Source organism: Temnothorax curvispinosus, unplaced genomic scaffold (genome assembly GCF_003070985.1).
Source record: "Temnothorax curvispinosus isolate PA1 unplaced genomic scaffold, ASM307098v1 QBEX01017838.1, whole genome shotgun sequence".
NCBI classification, from domain to species: domain Eukaryota; kingdom Metazoa; phylum Arthropoda; class Insecta; order Hymenoptera; family Formicidae; genus Temnothorax; species Temnothorax curvispinosus.
Genome location: NW_020227618.1, coordinates 215,791 through 235,680, shown reverse-complemented (window position 1 = coordinate 235,680; position 19,890 = coordinate 215,791). Strand labels below are relative to the sequence as shown.

Here is a 19,890-nt window from a genome sequence, read left to right as displayed (position 1 = left end):
ATGGAATCTATTGTAAAAGAGCTATTAAGAGGTAAAAGAGCTATTAAGAATTAACGTAGAATCGGAGAATTTTTAAGTGCCTGGCTAGATAAAAATATTTTTAAAAGATGGGTTAGCTCCTCATCCTGTAGAAAATAAAGCTATATTGGCATTCTTAATATTTCTGCCAAATAAAATATTTTATTTTGAATCATGTGTTTTATTTAAAATTATTTCAGCATTCTTTCCTCTTTCAGTGTACCTTTAATTTTATTATTAAATACAGATTATTAAACTTCCTATATTTATATGTATGTGATTATGTATACATATATCTATACATAAATATTTTTCATTATTTTCTTAAATTTAAAATTTTTTATGTATGTACGATCAACGGTGCATCCTTTTTTCGTATTGTGTTTCATTCACTTTATTGTATTCGCCGCGCATGCTCGAAAAACCGGACGCGATTCGCAACACTGGTCGCGAATACCTAGATCGCGCACGTTTTGAGCATATGAAATAATGGACGCGTTCAGCAGGGCTGCGTTCGAGAACCACGCTCTTCGGAAAACTTCACACCTTGGCAGAATAGCAGAAAGCAGGAAAGCCAGAAGACAATCAGAATTCGCGCTGGTAAGCAGAAGGGACCGTCCCGTCGTTTGACCACAGTGATTGATCACAGCCACTCACAGCCCCCGATGCCTGGAGTTTTCCCCTGAACCAACCAATCAGATATTTTTATTTCAAATCAATTGACGACGTAGGCTACGGTCAACGTGACGCTACAAATGCTTCGAAGCATTCCTCTTCTCTTTTCTTTTAATGAAGAAAGAAGAAGAAGAAGAAGAAGAACGCTCCAAAGCATTTGTAGCGTCACGTTGACCGCAGCCGTAGTCAATTGAGTCCCGCCAGAGAGAAAACCTCTCTGTACATATACTTACATACATAAAACTCCCTAGCTTTCACGGTCGAAGGTGAAAATTTAGCCACTGTTTGAGACATAAATTAGAGTTCTTCAAAAGAGTTTGAATTTTATACATGTAAATTATTGAAATAAATATATTTTTTATTAATAAATTGACTCCAACATTTTTGAAAAACGTTTCATAATTGGCCCGCAAATGACGAATTGGTATTCAAATTCTGACTTTAGGAACTCTATCCTAACTTCGTTCTCCGTTTTTACATTCCCTCCTTTTCTCTCCGACAACCAATCGCCTATTTTGCTTTAAAATGCAGAAAGCAAAGGGATGATTCAAAATGCAATTATATCATTATTATCACAAAGAACCCAGACCCTACTCGCGCCGAGACATCGAGTCTCGCCGTTAGCCGGGGAGGAGGGAACTCAGGAAATCGAGGAAACGGAAGACTGCGCGCAGGCGCGAGTGGAGTAGCGCGCGCGCGAGAAAGAGACGACGCGAGTTTCGGCAAGATCTCAACGAAAACGGCCACGGTGGTGGGGTTGGGAACAACACACACGGGACGTACGCGGTACGCGCGGTGCGGCGGAGGGAAGAAGGACGAGGCCACACAAATCGTGCGGCGGTTCGTGCCTTGCCCAGCGCTGTTGGTCGATGTCGTCGACGCCGCCTGGGTTGCGCCTGTGCGATTTTCGGGAAAGGCGAAAATCCCGTTTTCCGGACTCGGGGGATACGTGAGCGCGAGCAGCCGTGAAGCGTCGGGAGTGCGAAAGTGCGCGGTTCGGCGCGAGTGAGGTTCATGTTGAACACGAGGGTGGTACGGTGGACTCGGCGGCGGCTCGTCGCCTGCGCGACGGCGCTTTAAATGATCAACGACCGGGACCGGGACGAGTGTCGTAGCACGTCGGAGACGGGAGGACACGCTCGGCAAGATCTGCGCGTATACACGGGAGGAGTGAGACTCGGGCCGATGTTGTAACGTTTTTTTTTCCTTTTCGCGGAGGGGCCAAGATGGAAGAGCGTAGCGTCCACGGCAGTATCGGCGATATAAATAGTGCGGAGGCGACCAAAAGTAAGCAGCGCGGATCTGTCAATCTTAAATCGTCCGCGGCGCTCCGTCAAAGCGGAGAAAGAGAGAGAGAGGACGGTGACGTCGTTTTCGCCGCCGAGATTTCGGGGCCCGCTCTTCTCACCCGTCGCTCATCCGTCCTGCGAGCATCTCCACGCGATTTAAAAAATCCTCGACTTCGCGTCGGCGACGATCTCTCGGCATTCCGAGAGCGGAGAGAACCCCGGCTCACGGGGTAACCTCGTGAAAGCGGAAGAAGCCCGGCTTGTATACACGCTTGTCCAACGGACCGATCCGTGTCGCGTTCTCTTCGCTTTCGAACTTTGCGAAATTCATTCTCGGTTCGCCTCGCCAGGTAGCCAAGCGCAATGTCACGGTACCCTTCGAGCTTTCTGGAATGAGCCGAACAGGCAAACGGGCATTGTTTTTCTCCGAAAAAAGAAGAGGACGACGCGGGAGGGGGAGAGAAAGAAAGAGTCTTTTGTAACCCTTGTCCGTTGGAGTCTTGAAAAAATAAATTACATTTCAGAGGAGTGTCCTCAGGCCTCGGGATACTCCTCGGGAATTACAATGCTGTTTCTCTCGCAATAATTCGTGACCGTCCTCCGTCCCCCGTTTTCTGCCTCTGGTTATCTCCCTCTCTCGGGCCTCTGTTTCTATCTCTCTCTCTTTCTCTCTCTCTCTCGCGCGTATCCGTCCCTCTCTTTCTGTCCTTCGGGCTTTTCGCGAGTTTAATTATCTTACGCCGAGCACGTGAATGGTGCGTACGCGCACAGATGTATACGTTAACACGTATATACGCGACTTCCCGTTGCCTATGATACGAGATAGTGCCTGTGTACTTTGTATAACAGTGTTTAAATTTTACAGGAGAACGGCTCTGACACGACTAAAAATAGCGTTTTCTAACAAATCTTTCTGCTGTATAGCCTGTCGAAATTTACGGCCGGTATTCGTAGTGATTTATCGGCGAACGAAAATATGCGGGCCCACGTGTGTGAATAAAAAATTCCTAATCACCGAGAAATAAACTAATTATCGCCCTTACTCGCTTCTCGATCAAATAGCGTTGTTTTGCAATTATTATTACCGTACTTAAATAGTATTCGTAAAATAATATATTATTTTTGCATATTTTTAAATGTTAAGCTATAGAATGAAATGTTTAAAACGTATTTCTTGGCCTGTTGGAAGTTCTCTTTAACAAACTTAATACCTCTGACAATTTAATCAATGTACGATCATCGTAAGCCACGCGAATGATAAAAAGTTTGATAACGAGGCAATTTATTTGTTTATCAGCTTTAATAATACCACGTAAGAAGAGGATATGCTTGGTTGGTGCAACCTGCAATGATCCTGCGCTTAATGCTGCTGCTCAGCAATTCAAAGTGCCTGTACTTAAGTCTGAAACCGGCACGGAACATGTTGAGGACACTACTTACAATACTTATTTCATACTCAAACAATTTGAAGGGTCCGAATATGATGCTTTATGCAAGAGTGCTCATAGGTTTGTACATAATGGTGCATTATACTTTTAATAATGTGTAAAACACGGTTATTTATACGCGAACTTGCGTTGTGTAATATTTATTTAATAATTTAATACAATGTTGGAATTTTTCTGATTTTTTTCTCTCGAAATTTGCATTGGCTTTGTCACATTCAATTTTTAAATACTCATGTTATACTTTTCGGAGAGCTTGAGAAGATTTAATTTATTTATCACCGGAACGCTGAAGATGACAAAGTAGATCCGAAACGTATGATTTATAGTTTGTATTAAATCGCGTTTTACTATCATAGCCCAATTTTTCGTTTTACTCATTAGTTTTAATATCGAGAATAAATAAAACGGTTGTGCATATAATTTTGATATAGAAAAAAAAGTTGCAGAGGTTATTCGCGTGACTTACGTTTTTCTTTTAGAGTACTGGGACCTACAGCTTTGCTACAACTGGCAGAGAAGAAAGAACCTCTGCCCAGTATTAAAAGACCAATGTACACGCAAGCTATGGTAGGCACAATTGTGGTGTTTAGCGGCTTTCGGTCTAGAGAGGATGAACTGGTCAGTCCATTATTTATGATTTTTGTGATATACTATTGATTTACGTGTATTTCATATTTTTTTTTGTAACATAATATATTTCTCAACAGCGCAAGTTAGCTAATATGATTCTTAATATGGGAGGTAGCATCCGAAAGGAGATGGGTATTAAAGTGACGCATCTTATTGCAAATCATTGCAGCGGAGAGAAGTATAGATATGCTGACACATTTGGATTGCCTATCATGTCGATAGACTGGGTGATAGCATTGTGGAATGCTAAAGATGATATCTCCAAGTACGCGAACGACGAGAATTTGGTGAGCGTTATCATATAGGAAAGTAATTCCAAAATACGGCTTTGTTTCATGTGCGAAAAAAATTCATTGAATAAAATAATTATAACATTAGTTTGTAATATTTATAATTATTTTGTTAAGTTTAGCACGTATAATTCTGATAAATTCAAGCCGCTAACACGGCACGTCGTTTGTTGAGTACCACTGAAAATAGCAGTAAAGAGATAGAGAAAATATGCGTGTGTATGTATGTGAACAAACAATCGTAATGCAGAATCTGCGTTGCATTCTCTGTCTCTCTGTTGTTATCTCGGAGCGCTTAGCGCGATAGCGAAGCAGCGAAGTGTTCTCATTCGGGCTCTAATAATAACGTGATAATTTCCTTTTTCTTAAAAACATTTAATTCTAATTGCAGATAGCAGCTTATAAGCTGAAGCCATTTTATGGTGCAAAAATATGTTTCTCTGGTTTTCCTGACGACGAGAAGAGACATATGTGTGAGATTCTGGAGCAACAGGGTGGCGAACCCACTGAGATTGACGATCCGTGCTGCACTCATGTTGTAAGTAAACGATACAATTTTCACATTATTCATAAATTCTTTTCTATATATAAATATGTTCACACGACGTTACATCACACAGCTTATATATTACATAAATACACATGCTTTAGGTGATAGATATACCCGGTCTTTTCCACAAGAGAGCCAACGATGTGGACTTATATCTTAAAAATACATCCAATAGTCCACTTTCCTTAACGTATATTAAACCAATTTCCTCTTCTTTCTATAATCCTTATTTGAACACGATTTTTAATACAACAAAATTTGATCATAGCAATATATCTAGTTATTCCTCGAAAATCAATTCGTTAATCTCACGTACAAACGATATAGAACATAGTGACCAGTGGAACGATCTTGTTTCTATATATAATGTCAGTGTAGATTCTGCTATTAGTATGAATGATAACTGCTTTAATTTGCAAAATTCAATTATTAAATCTGAGAACTTATTCCATTCTTTCACGGAACAAAGTGATTCTGGCGTAGACACGACCAGATCATCTAGTTCTTCTGCGGTTTTTATGTCGAATAAATATTCGATTCCAACAACGTCGACAATGATAAACAAAAAGAACGTTAAATTCTGTATTTCTGAAAGCTCTTTGTTCGATAACGAAGTATCTCTTTGTGAAACTATGTTAAACTTTCCAGATAAATCAAATGATTATAAATCGTCGCCATCTTATGAAAAAAATAACGAATCTAATCTTTGTATATCACCAACGAGCAATAATGCATTATCTTTAAAATATCGTAAAAATGTTCATTACGTGCAGAATAATACATCGAAAAGTAAAATAATTCCCAAACGATATATAAAATGGAGAAAAACTAATTCCTGCACATTTGTTCATAAAATGGCGACGCTTGAAAAGTATAAGTTCACAAAGACGCTCTCGTATCCGAATATATTAAAGCGTAACGAGGAACAGTATAGCGACACATTTTTACACAAGGCATTAGATGAAAGGAATAAGCATTTGTCTAAATCTAATACATCTTTTTTCTCAAAGATCAGCCACTTTTCTTTCTGTCCAATATTTTCTGACAATAAGCAAGATACTTCCATCAGTTCATACTATTGTCCACCCGAGAAAAACCTTTTTAAAAAGAAATACACATTTTTATCCAAATCTTTCCCAGTGCCTACAAAAATTTCAAATAGTAAACACAGCTTACGAAACACTTCTATATTTGATGGCAAAAGTAACAATGTATCATCTGCATCACATGACATGAAAACTGAGTGCACAGATTTGAAGGCAGTGAAGGATAAATCATTACTCACGGTACTTTCTTTCTTTCTTTTTTTTTAATGTTACGGGGTTTGGTAATTTTTCATGTGAAGTAAAATAATTTTACGTGGCTTTAGTTATACGTAATGTTAAGGAGAAGCGGATGAGCAAAAGATGGTACTAGTATAATACATGGGTTAAACATTCATCTTGGTAACACAGACAATTTGCTCGTTTCTATGTGAACGTCCTGTATATTTATCTAGAATTTATATTTGTTTAAAAATATTAAAATATTAATGTATATGGTATATACATGATGGTGGTGGTGGTGGTGAGATGTGGTAGTCGATCATGACAGAGAGTTGTGCGCTGGTTTATGTACCAAAGATCCGGGTCAATCCAACAATAAAAACTGTTTTTATTTGATCGCCATCTTCTCGAAAGGAAGAGTTAACCACTGAGTATCTCGTCATGAATACCCCTCTATAGCCGTTCGGAATCGGCGTTAAATTGTAGGTCCTACATATCTGATCCACAGATACATGCAGAAGAGGTCACGAGATTCAAAATCGAGCAAAACGACTAAAGAGAGATTACATTAATTATATGATATTGTCTTTTGAGAATTTAGTATGTGTATCGTGCTATAGAAGTATTGTATAAAATTGTGTGTAATTATGTAATTGTCCTGTGATTCTGTTGTTTACTGTGATATAATGAAAATTATAATAGTCAGTATTATTTATCACTTTTGAAAGTATATTTCTCACTAACTCTATTCCTGGTTACACAAATATGAAATAATGGGAGATCGCATAAGAGGAAAAGTGGTAAATAACATGACTATAAATGGTTCACTATAATGAAATATAATAATGTCGATGTTTTATTATATTTGTTAACTATCAGATATTCCTGAGGTGGAAGCTGTTGATACAGAATATTTACCGATAGATAAAAAAAAAAACTTATCGTGACGTCATAAAGTTTTTCATGAATTAGTAGAGACTGAGGTCAGTTACATACATAGGCATCCTTAATAAAATCGAAATTTTTTTATTACAGGTCGTAGATGAGTCCAGCGTAAATGTTCGTCCAAATTTAGTTTCAGTGTCTGCTTTCATAGTCAAAACTGGATGGTTTTGGACATCTGTACAAAATGAGGCAGCCGCTGATGAGAAAGAGTATCTATTCGAACATGTAAGTTTATAATAATAAATTCTTTAAATATTCTAATTACTGTTTGTGTGGTATCTAAAATTGTATGTTGTTTAGTATCTAGAAAAAGTTCTGTCCCCTACTGCGACGGGTAGACGAGACAGTCAACAGCTCGTACCGCAGAATGTGACATTGGCAAAGCACCCCTGTTGGTTAGATGGTCCATTATCTAATTTATTACAAAACGGAGCGGATTCCCCAGCCACCAGTGTCAGTGGAAGCTTTCTGGACTGCACAACAAGTCCGGATAAACAGTTGCTGGACGGTATGTATCTAATGTTACTTTTTATAATTTTACACATATTTGATTTTGTATAAAATATAATATCGTAATAACATTTTAAATATATATGTCAATTAACGCTTGTAATAAAGTTAACAAAAGTACACTTTGATATTAATAAATCACAGTCTGTATTCAGTCTTTTCCTTTTCTTTAGTTCATTAAATGGAACAAATATGGCAACAAGTTCTGATATATTTTTGTATTAATTAAATTCTCGTTTTTTTTTCTTAAAAAACAAAACAAGAATGCTTAGCATAACACATATAAAAAGTTTAATGTCAGATTATTACAAAAATTAATGCTTAAAACAGTACATGCTTTTACTTGATCATTGAACTCGTAAGATGAAAGGAAAGATTGTATAAAAATTATTTATTTCTAATTCAGATTGATATTGTTACAGAACATTTGCCGATTATTACTTATGTTCAAGAAAACTTGTCGCAACGACATAAAGTTTTTCTTGAACTAGTAGAGACGGAGGGCAATTACGTCGGTATCCTCAAAACAATTATGACGGTGAGTATTTACTATGCGTTAAATGTTTCATATTTTTTAATAATTTTTAACGATTTATATACATTTTACGGTTACAGTTATTCAAATTGCCACTGGAAAATCTCATAGGCAAAAGTGGGAAAGAGTTGCTAAATAGTACAGAAGTAAAAATTATATTTAATAATTTCCCACCCATTTATGATATTCACAAACAATTGTTGGAGGCATTACATTGTAGTGCTTCTCACTGGACAGAGGATATCAGTATTGGCGAAATATTTCTAAAGTTTGAACCAGATTTAGTTAAAGCGTATTCTCCATATGTTAACTTTTTCGAGAATACAAAGCAAATGTTGAAAGAATGTGATCAAACTAAGCCAAGATTCCACGCCTTTTTAAAAAATTGCCAGACAATGCCGGAGTGCGGTAGACAAAGCTTAGAGGAGCTGTTAATTAAACCAATACAAAGGTTACCCAGTATTAGTTTATTATTAAGCGGTAAGATTAATTACTTTCAAACAATGTTAATGATTTGCTTTTGTTTGTATAAATTTTTGGACGCTAGCAAAAAAAATGCTTTTATTTCCTATACAGATATTCTTAAGCACACGGACAAAAGTAATCCAGACTATAGCGCGCTCGAAGCTTCTATTAGCTGTATTAAGAAAGCAATAACGTATATAAACGAGGACAAAAGGAAAACGGAACGGCAGGTCGCAATGTTTAAAGTCTTTGAAGAGATTGATAATTGCCCGGCGAATTTAGTTTCCTCGAATAGGTCATTTATCAGTAAATGTGATGTAATGGAAGTTACGGAAGGTCTTAGTGGACGAGGGGATCATTTAGTATTGTTTCTGTTTACCGATACTCTCGAAGTATGCAAGAAAAGATCGAAAGCTTTTAACTCGGTAAAGAGTCCTAATACTATAAATGGTTTGCAATCAAATAAATCAAATAAATTAAAATATAAGCATATCAAAATGTTGTCATTAAGTACTATCAAAAAAGTCGTCGATATACGAGAAACTGACGGTACGTAAATATTGCTACGTATATGTAAAACGCACTTTTCATAAAAATTCTAGCTAATCGTGCGATTTTTTCAGAATGTCATAAAGTATTTGCACTTGTGGTACGAAGCACTCAGGATCAGAAGGAAAAATTCTTTTCGTTTATAATTACTGACGAGGAAGTAAACAAAACGAATTATCTACAGACATTATGCAGGCAAATGGCTCTTGCTGCTCGTATAGCTGATGCTGTAAGTTATATATTATTTGTGATTTGATGCTCGCTTCATATATAAATCCTCAAACAATCAAAAACATTTTCTGTCTTTCTCGAGAACAGATTTCGTAAATTGTTTTCTGGAAATTTTGTTGGCAGAAAAGCTAGAAATTTGATGCAGAGTTTGTCATATGTAATGCTGTTGATAGAATGTTGGCAGAAATGTAGCAAAGTTTCTCACTTTACCTTTGATGAATCTTACTCGGTTTATGTCATCAATATTGCATCATGTCTTAGCTCTGCCAGCATAACATAAGCGAACTCAATGCAAATGCACTTGATGTCAATCTGCTGCAATTTCTTATATCTACTGGCAGGCTGTGACGAATAATTTTGATTTAAATGTCATACTATAATTAATGTATGTTATCCTTTTTATTTTTTGTTCATCAGGATATGTTGCTCATTAGATATGATTCGCATCAACTTGAAGTTGGTACTAGCGATGTGGCATCAGGAACATTAAAGAAAACAATTAAGTGAGTATATTTGTGGTTTGAAACTAGAATCATGCTCTTTTCTTCATTACCTTAATATTTTAAGTATATTGTAAATAAATAATAGTAAACTAATCTTCACATATTAGGATGAGTAGTAAAATATTATATATAGAAATTTTGTTTCTTACGGGATATATTTGTCAAATATTATAAAAGGTGTAAGACCTAAGAACTGACTTCTTTCTTTTGTTCTATTATTTGTAGTTAGATGATTCTATTACTAGATCACATGTCAAATGAAAGGTGTGAGAACTGACTTCTTTCTTTTGTTCTACTATTTGTAGTTAGATGATTCTATTATTAAATCACGTATTGACAGAAAGGAGTTTAATTCTATGGATATACAAGGTTGTCCGGATATTAATGGAAATTCTAAATTTTTTGTTCAACGAATATTTTGGATGAAAAGATAATGTGATGATTAAATAAAAATATTATTATTTAATTATCAATGACTAAAAATGTTGATAGTATATATGTAACTAGTACTTATTGTAATTAGAATTTTAATCTGCCATTGTATTCAGATAAAACGAATAGATTATTTGTTAAACGACAAATTTATGAGTATGTCGTTAATATTCGAACGATCTAATTATAAATGGCACTGACATATTTCTACAAGGCACAATCAAAAGATTTATATGTGCATTAGTGTCAGGGACCCGGACAGAACCGGAATCGAAACCGAAAACTGTCCCATAACCTTTTTTTTAGCTGAACTGAAACCGTAAATAGTATCAATTACTACAAAGTTTATAACACCGATCATAACCGAACCAATAAAATTATTTTAAGTTTTTTTTTCCCCGGTTTTTTTTTGCCGGTCCTTAATTTATATATTTATATATATATTTTTTTATTATTTTTATTATTTTATCTATTTACGTTGTTGCTTCAGTTTTTTTTCCCCCCCGAAGAGAAAGAATACCAATTTTTCATCGACCAAGAGAGAAAAAAAAAAAATTATTTTTCCGGAAAATGAAGAAAAAATTACTTAGGTGAGAAACTAATCGAATTCACATCATCGTCGCAATTGCGACGATTTTAACTCGTGCACACATACACAAAAGAGTTTTATTATTTGAATACTTTGGGTATTATTTTTTTCTTATTTTTTATTATAAAAACATATAAATTTTTCTACATTTATTATTATTTTATTTTGACAACAAATAATATTTCTTTATTTTTTTCTCCACACACACGCACACGCACGCACATACAATTAATGTAGAAAAAAAAATATTTTAAACCTCTTCCCCTCCACGCGAGTAACTATAACCGAAAAAGACCGTAACGGTTTCGGTTTTCTTTAGTGGTCAAGAACGAACTGAAACATCTTTTCGATCCGGGTCTCTGATTAGTGTACATATTCTACTGTATTGCATGATGTAAAGGAATAATAGAGCAACCCGTTTGGTTACAGGAGCCTATTTCATAATTTTTACCTGGAGTATATGGACCCGTATGTCTTCCTACTCAATAGCATGTGTGAAACCACGTTACATGTCCCACTACCGTCAGTTTTCGCACCAAGGCTGATTATATTTTTTTACTCGCTTTTTATTCTCAGTCCCTTACTCAGTGGCATAATTATTAAGCGCGAGAAAACGATACTTAATAGCTCGTTATATTAGTAGATTTAAAAATAATTAAAAGAATTAACTTATTTATATATAAACTAAAATATCTAAAATTTTGTGAATTAAATGAATGTTTAGATAAAAAATTAAACATTTTTAAACATTTGTAGTCTTGCAGAGATAGAATAGAAAAAAACGGCCTTTTTAATTCTTTTGGTTAAAACGCTGAAAATGTGTAATTACGCTACTGAAAATTTTTGCTTTAAGATTCTGTTTTGTGTTGTGATGAGTAGATATAATTTTAGTCAGAAATAATTCCTCAGCCAATTCAAGCATAATGTAACATAATTATAAGCTTTAATAAAAGCTTTTTATTATATTTCTTCTTTAAACAAGAATTAGGTGTTGTATATTTTTCACATATTGAAATATATATATATATATATATGTTTTTAACTTATTGGGATTTGAATTAATTAATTAATTATAATTGACATGGATAAACATTATTCTGCATTACGATTTAATTTGCAATTTGATTGCTTATTTTGCCTTGAAAACTAATATTAACAATGTTTACTGCTTGATTTTATTTCTTACTTATATGTACATAATTTTTGAGGAATAGTTTTACATAAATTGTGTGTGTCTATATGCGTAAAGAAAAATACAAGAAAATATACGTTAATGTAAATTTTTCTCTTTTTCGTATTAATTTCTTTTAATATGCAGCCATGGTGCAATTTTCATTGTCTCTAATTGCTACGTGTGTGATTGAATGAATTGAATTAAATTTTATTATATTGTCTTGAAAACTCTGCATGTATATCTTATATTTTCTTTGTATCATAGCAGATGAGAGTCTGTTGCTTGAACTAATTTTCGTAATATGACAATGTCTTTGTGGATTTATAACGCAGGTTTCTCTGTTTGTCCGCAAACTTTTTTTCCTCCGGGCGAAATAAACTTTATTATCGTATAATCAAATGTCATTTTAAATTATATGCAAAAGTTAAAATTATTAACTCGAACGGAGGAAAAAAAATTTTAATGTTTTATTTTAATAATCTCTATAAATAGATAAAAAATTTTCAAGTCATATTTTTCTCTAGGTTTGCATCTCGTACAAGAGCGAGAGTTGGTCGAGCGTTTAGTTTCAATAAAACGCCAAGCAAACTAAATAGAGCGATGTCTACAATTATGTCCCCATTTGGAGTAGCACAAAATCTTCCTCCCACAAACCAACAAATAGCTCAGATGCGGCTAGGAAGTTGCAACAACATCAGCGTTAGTTGACAATCTTTTTTATATATATTTTCTTCTGTTTATTCTTTCCTTTTTTTTCTTTTCTTTTGCTTTTCTTCTTTTGCTTTACATCTACCATGTATGTGACTAAGTAGCTGTTATTTCTTACACTAATCTTATTTTTTAATACATGTACCTTACATATATGGGACGGACTGTAAAGGAAACTAAGTTAAATTATACTTGTAATTTTTTTAAATATTTGCTTTTTGTTATATTAAATAAACTTTTGTGTTAAAATATTACTTTTTATTATAACATTTTTATATTTTTGAAATAATCATAATAATTTACGTTAAATATTTTAAATCCTTATATCAATTATACAATATTTTTATTGCAAAATATATTTTTTTCTGTTCTATTAAGAGCAATATCTTTTGTTTTTTATTTATATGTTCTGAACTTTTACTTTATTTTACATTACTACTTTTGCTTGTGCAGTTTATTTTTATTATTATATTATTTTCATGAAAAAAGAGTATATTAATAATTATAATAAACTTTCATGCCGAATTAAAGTCAATGGATGAACTATATTAAGGATTTCATGTAAGTACGTTATATTGAATTCGACTTGTTTAATTAAGAGAATTGAGGTTTTCCTTCCACAAAATTTATCACAGACTGTAGGATAATATAAAATAAAACTAAGAAACGTAATTAATAACTATATTGCAATTACATTTTATGTGGCAGGTTCTATTTTCTTTTTCTTCTCTTCATCTCATATTTATAATCCTACCTTACTAAATTATCACATTATTTTCTATACTATTTTTAATCTATCGATGCATAAATTAGTATAATTCAACATGTTATTAATTTGTTATCGACTAAAACTTCAAATATTCTTTTATTTTATTCCAAAATAAAATTTAAATGTCAAAGTTTTTATTGCTACTTTTTCAAAATAAAGAATAAATATATTAAGTCTTATTTTTTTCCAGGAGTTGGATAATGGTGGTTCGAGTTCTCCAAATAGAGAGGATGTTCTGGTAGCGCCGATGTCGGATCAGCCGACTCGAAAAGCCCTCAGTATGGCTTCGCTGCGAAGGTTGTAATTAGTATGGAAGAAGTCATGCTTTCTTTTGCTACAGTCATTTAGTATTCTACAAAGAGACGTGCATTTTTAACAGACCCCACTGTGGTATGTTAAACTAATATATATCGTCTATAGTGATTAAGACATTAATTATATTTAACGGAGCAAAGCCCGAGACGTGCTGTAACATTTTTAACCATCACAGTTCTATTTCAAATAATTATAATTACTTCATTTCTCATCATTATTATTTTTATAATAGAGTTCAGTACAATTTCCTGAAAAATGCCGCCTTATCCTCGGATACATCATTATAAAAATGATATTACTGTTATTAGTGCCAATAATGCCTAGTTATGATTGTTACATTACTATTATTAACATCTTTTATTTATTTTATGTATTATCTCTTGTAATTATTGTATATGCCTTCTTACCTTCCACACTTACTCGCCGATAAGATACGATAAAGAATTATCATCTTTTTATATAAATACAGCTCGCTCTTCGCGTCGAGTTAATTGAATTATCCTAAGAGCTATATCTTCAAATTACATTGTTTCGGAGACATTTTTTCTAATCGCTATTTTAATGACAAACAAAGCCAGGCTTATACTGATAGACACTGCAGGCACGTGCAAAAACTTTTCTTAATAAATGTACCGATAATTTGTAAAAAAAATAGCATTTAATGTCTCATTAATTAATATTATCCTATTGCATTTGCAATCTCAATGCCAAAAATAGACAGACAAAGCATTTGTTTGTTTAAGAATGAATTCGGCAAATATGCTAAATTTATATATATGTTAACATCACAGCATGAAATAAACATGTCCTCCAACTAATAAGACTAATAGTTTTTATATTTTTGACATATCAAAATTTTCTACAACTTCAACATTTTACTCACTATTTTTTTCATTTCTGTTTTTCTATTTATTAGAATTTGTTCAGCGGGAATCATACAGAGGAGGTCTGATCTTTAAGATATAAAAAAAATTTACACGCAGCTTTATTTCACTTTGATCATTTATCAACGAAGATACCGATGCTGTAGATTTTTTAATAAGGCTTAAAAATATTCATATTTCAAATAAAATTAATTTTTGGAATAAAGTCTGGCATATATGTGAAAAATATTCATATTCAGAAATGAAATTTATTGTTAAACACTAATGATAAAATGCATACCTGCTATGTGCCAATATAGCCAATATACTTAATAACAAAAATATTGTCAATTGTTACGAGTTTGATAGGTTTGCTTAGATAATATTATATTTCAATGACCTGTGATTTGATTGGGTTTATCACGAGGAGAAACAATGCAATTTACTAATATTTTATACGTCCAAAATTTATTAAAGACAAACGCACAAAAGAATAAAAATTCCACAATTTTTTAACATCAATATGGAATTGAAATAAGAGAACAGATTCATAAAATGAAAATATGTACTATTTCATAAATGTTTATACAATTTTGTATCTTTGTACTTTTTTCATAATTCTGCATAATTGATTGTATGAAGAAAAAATGAAGAATTGCCAATATTAAAAATATCGGAAATAAGGATTTAAACAACGAGAAACATATTGCTTTTTTCTGTATAGTTAATTACATAATGGTAAGATATATATATGATAGAGAAAATAATAATGCACTAAACATAATCAATAATAATCTTTAAGTAATATGCAAACAATATATTGTCTTGGAACTTTCGGTGCTTTATTTGATGATTATTTATTTCTATTGTATAAATATCTAAATGCAAATTCTTCATTACTTAGTCTTCAATTTATTTGTTTAATCCACGGGCATAATTTTATTGCATAAATTCTCCTTTATGTAATTAATACACACATAAAAGTAACAGGCTCTCGACAATTTGCTTTCTTTATAGCATTAATTATTCATTTTGATGCTTAGTTTGTGAAATTTTTCTAATTACATATTCTAAAATATTATCGACTATAATTCAGCTATAATTAAGCAATTGACTGGAGAAACATGTAAATAAAATTATACGTGAAAAATAATTACGATATGTACCAAGTATATCGGCGAACAGCGAAAACAATCACGACTGATAGGCTCCTTTTGAAAATTTAATGCATGATTTGATAAATATTAATTCAAGGATTGCAGACATACATCATCATAATTCTTCAAATTTTCAACGCTCTATAAAGAGTATTTTATTTTTTACACATATTTCGTTATATTTGATTTCATGCAACATTAATAGTTTAATTATTAACGTTGCAGAACTTGCGTTGCCTACAGCAACATCTTGCCATTGTAACTATGTTTGTAAAAATTGAAGACAGGCTATATATGTGTAAGATTGTTTCACGAATGCGTCCACACGTATTCGCTATTGTGTTATAACGCGAATATTCCTAAGTGTTTCGTTCGGCCATGATTGTAATATTCCAGCTCTACGTATTAGCATTTTCTTGATGGTTCATTATTCGAAGCCTAACTAAAGTTTATTTTCTAATCGTTAAGACGAGATAAAAGGAAGAATAAATATTTAGTTTAATTGCAGAATAATTGATTAGTAAATGTACTTGGCAGAAAATCTTGTAGGCTCAGAATGATTTCTTCTCTTGCGATCTTTCCTAGCCTTGACTCAATCAATATAATACGGTTCTCCTGTTTTTACAGAATGATACCAGTGCCACTTCTAAAGTAATTAAATAAAATGCTGAGCGAGGATTAAAGCTTTAATATTTTATATTACGTATGAGCGACATTTTTTACAAGCATTACCGCATGTGAGTCACAAAAATCCGACAATATGGTATCGATATAGGTTTTTATCCATAGCATGTATATATTGATTGATTAAAGAAAACCAGCGCGAATCGCAAAAGGCTGCAGAGAAAGTGGAAGAAAGTAATTCGATCACTGCTTATAAGAATTATACAGTTTTATATTACCGATTATATTCTCTCTTGTCATCTTATGATAAATATAATTAGTGCCTTGAGTATGACAACGAGTACGAATAAAACTTGTATTGTATGATGAAATGTACTTTGTATATGTGCCTGATTCGCGAAAGAGATAAATTGGAGACGTATCCTTTCTCTTGATTTCGTCTCTTGTATTCTCTAATATTTTGTGCCTCCTAATTTAGACTATTTATTAAGAATTCCGACTTTGCGTACTGCGCTCTGTCTTATTTCAAACCAGTGAGAGATATGGTACCTTATACTTTCTAATAACGAATTGTTATCCCGTAATAACGAAAACGTGCTTCTTTCAAATGCCATTCGCGTGCATGCTCGAAATAAGCACGCTACCTATTTATAATAATAATATTATTATTATATAAGAGCCGCTAAGTAGAATAGTGGTACGAATCGCGGGGAAAAAATAAAATTTCTACACATATCAGTTTCCGTTAATTAATCTGGTATCGCGTAGATGGTTTGACATAATATAAAAATTAAATCTTATAATAATTGCTGCAATTTTTCAACGTAAGGATCGATATAAGATATGCTACTACTATTCTTGCGAGTCGTAGAAAGTTCTTGTGACACGTAGAAAGTTCGGAATATCTATACTCGGACACCTGTCTTGTGCGTATTTTCCAATCTCCTGTAAAAATATTTAAAAAAAATGGAAAAAAAAATTGGCGGGTCAACTGCATCGGAACGCGTCGACCACGCTTCATGCGCAATCGATTTATTTCTATAAAGAAAAATTTCCTTTTTCTTTATTGCAGAAAGTAATATAAGAATCGCATGGTGATATGCCAAAACAAGTGTCCTTGATTTAGGTGCATTGTAAATAATTAAAGTTAAATATCTCAAAAACTAATGTAATGTAGAGAACATTTTTTACTATATGCCTAAGATTATATATCGTCTTACGATTCTCGCGCAGTTATTATTTATACATTATTAATACTGTAATTGAATGTATAAATTTAACATATATTATGTAAACCTAAACTATTGTTTCTTTACTCATTCACCTTTTCCGAACTCGTGCAGATAATAATAGTGAAGAGCAGTTAATATTAGAAACTTTTTTAATCTCGAGGAGCGTATAATTAATAATTTTATCAGAATATGTATATTATGCGATCTTCTACAAGATAACAATGATAAAATATATTCCATAACTATAAGACAATGGGAAATCAATTAGACTACGGACTTGAAATAGTAGCTGCTGCTCAGATGCCATTTAAAACTCGCATAAAGTATTTTTATTTTATATTATTACATTGATAAAGAGAGTTGTTACCTTTAGTAAATTTGCAATTTTACGAACGTATTTTCATAATAGAAGAAGTTAAATTGATGTGGATTGGCGAATTGTTCCTCCATTGGTTTGGGCGTTTTTCTGAAAAAAAAAAAAAAAAATCGCACATTCATCAAAAACTAAATGCAAAGTTTGCATTTAGACAAGATTTCGTTGATTTGTTTTACATACGCATGAAACAAGTTCAATAAATTAGATAATTATAAATGTAAATTATTATCTTTTTTATTTCTCTTTTCTCTTCTATTTATTCGATATATTTTTAATAAACAGATTTCTTTTTTTTTTGTATTTTTTAAGGAAATATTGAAAATAGTAGTTGCATAAATGTTAGCTTGCAGGTGCTATAATAACGCAGTAATGAATTATTGAATTAACATTATCGAATATAGTGTAATGTTGCTATGTTATTTTCTTCTATACTACCATTATTCATAAATTATTTTTATGCAGATAATATTCGTACATCGTCATAACGCGCTCCGAAATTAATGAAATAATGAGATTTTTTGAGATACGAATAACACGAGCTTTTCAACTATTTCTCTGATTTGCATGCTCCAGTTTGTAGATTTAATGAAGATGCAAAGTATAGAATCATGTGTTTCAACATTAAAAATTTATTTAAACTTTAGTACTTGTTATTCCTATTTACTAATTCTCCTCAATATTTTTTACTAAAATAATATGTGAAAATGTTGACAGGGACAAAAAAACATTAAAGAAGGAAAATGTTCTTAAAAATATTCTGTCAAATATGAAAAATATGTTAAAGATACTTGTCAACTTTGCTCGCTGATATTTCGACAGTAATTTATTTCCACGCTTATCTGAACGCAAATAAAGTTAGATCGTGTTTATGCATGTTGCTATATTTGATCCAACGTCATCCATCTCATTTTTTAACTATGACTGTTCAGATGCATAAATGTTAGTAGAATTAATTGCTGAAATTAAAAATTTGTAATTTACGCAATAAATCACTGTATTATGTACATATGTATATTTGTGTGCAGTATATTCTGAACACAGTTAAAGCTAGAGGATGAGAGAGGTAACTGATAACACTGCATTAAATATTTGAAGCAACACAAACTTGGTCCTTAGCTTCATTCGATCTCGGAGGAGCGTGGAAATAAATACTAGTTGCCGAAATCAGCAAGAGGCTGAAATCGAACATCAACAAAGGCCGTAATGCGGTTGGAATCGCTGATGCACGGTCTTCATCGCGGAAATAGACTACGAAACAGCAAACTCGGTTAACAGTGATGCGTTTCGCGCCCCTATTCCCCCGATACAAATTACAACTCGGCAATTGGTGGAATCGATATCGCCCTTTTGCTCTTCACGAAGTATTCACCTCTCATTTCTCTGACACTCGGGTTAACTTTTGATTGCATCACCGAGCAGAAGTTTAAGTGTACTCGATAAAGGATACTCCGAAGATAGATGAATCCGATAAAAAGGGTATGTTTTTTGATGGGTTGTGTCCGGAATTTTACTGAACGATATATATTCCGCGTAGCGCAAGAGACTCCGCGGAGTCTCGTCAAGATATCTCTCGTTGGAAAATCGCACACATGATGTCTCCCTGAGATATATTCCGCATAAAAGCATCTGCAGAATATTTTTAACAGACATGCTAAAATATACTGTCACCTCCATACTATAATAACAGCGAAACGGATTAACTCCACGAAATAAAATGCAGGGAAAATTGAAGTTATAAGTAAACTAAA

The 19,890-nt window shown here is 33.0% G+C and overlaps 1 protein-coding gene across 8 annotated transcripts; it reads left to right on the top strand.

Annotated features, from left to right (window-relative positions):
- The first annotated feature begins 1,433 nt into the window (after positions 1-1,433).
- On the top strand, positions 1,434-17,397 carry LOC112467852 (protein ECT2-like). 8 transcript variants are annotated; one of them, XR_003042333.1, is made up of 17 exons: positions 1,434-1,980; positions 3,280-3,490; positions 3,910-4,048; positions 4,138-4,347; positions 4,742-4,888; positions 5,002-6,186; positions 7,201-7,335; positions 7,411-7,618; positions 8,043-8,158; positions 8,236-8,635; positions 8,732-9,169; positions 9,244-9,398; positions 9,818-9,903; positions 11,354-11,446; positions 12,623-12,797; positions 13,766-13,965; positions 14,807-17,397. XR_003042333.1 is itself a non-coding variant. In XM_025036723.1 (17 exons), the coding sequence occupies exons 1-16, from the start codon at positions 1,920-1,922 to the stop codon at positions 13,356-13,358; spliced, it is 3,780 nt and encodes a 1,259-aa protein (XP_024892491.1). In that variant the 5' UTR covers positions 1,434-1,919; the 3' UTR covers positions 13,359-13,367; positions 13,766-13,850. The 8 variants fall into 8 exon arrangements, 7 of the variants coding, with proteins under 7 accessions (XP_024892491.1, XP_024892490.1, XP_024892489.1 ...); XM_025036723.1 differs by lacking the exon at positions 14,807-17,397 and adding an exon at positions 13,338-13,367 and having other exon boundaries at positions 13,766-13,850; XM_025036722.1 differs by lacking the exon at positions 14,807-17,397 and having other exon boundaries at positions 11,354-11,392; positions 13,766-14,711.
- Positions 17,398-19,890: the final 2,493 nt, after the last annotated feature.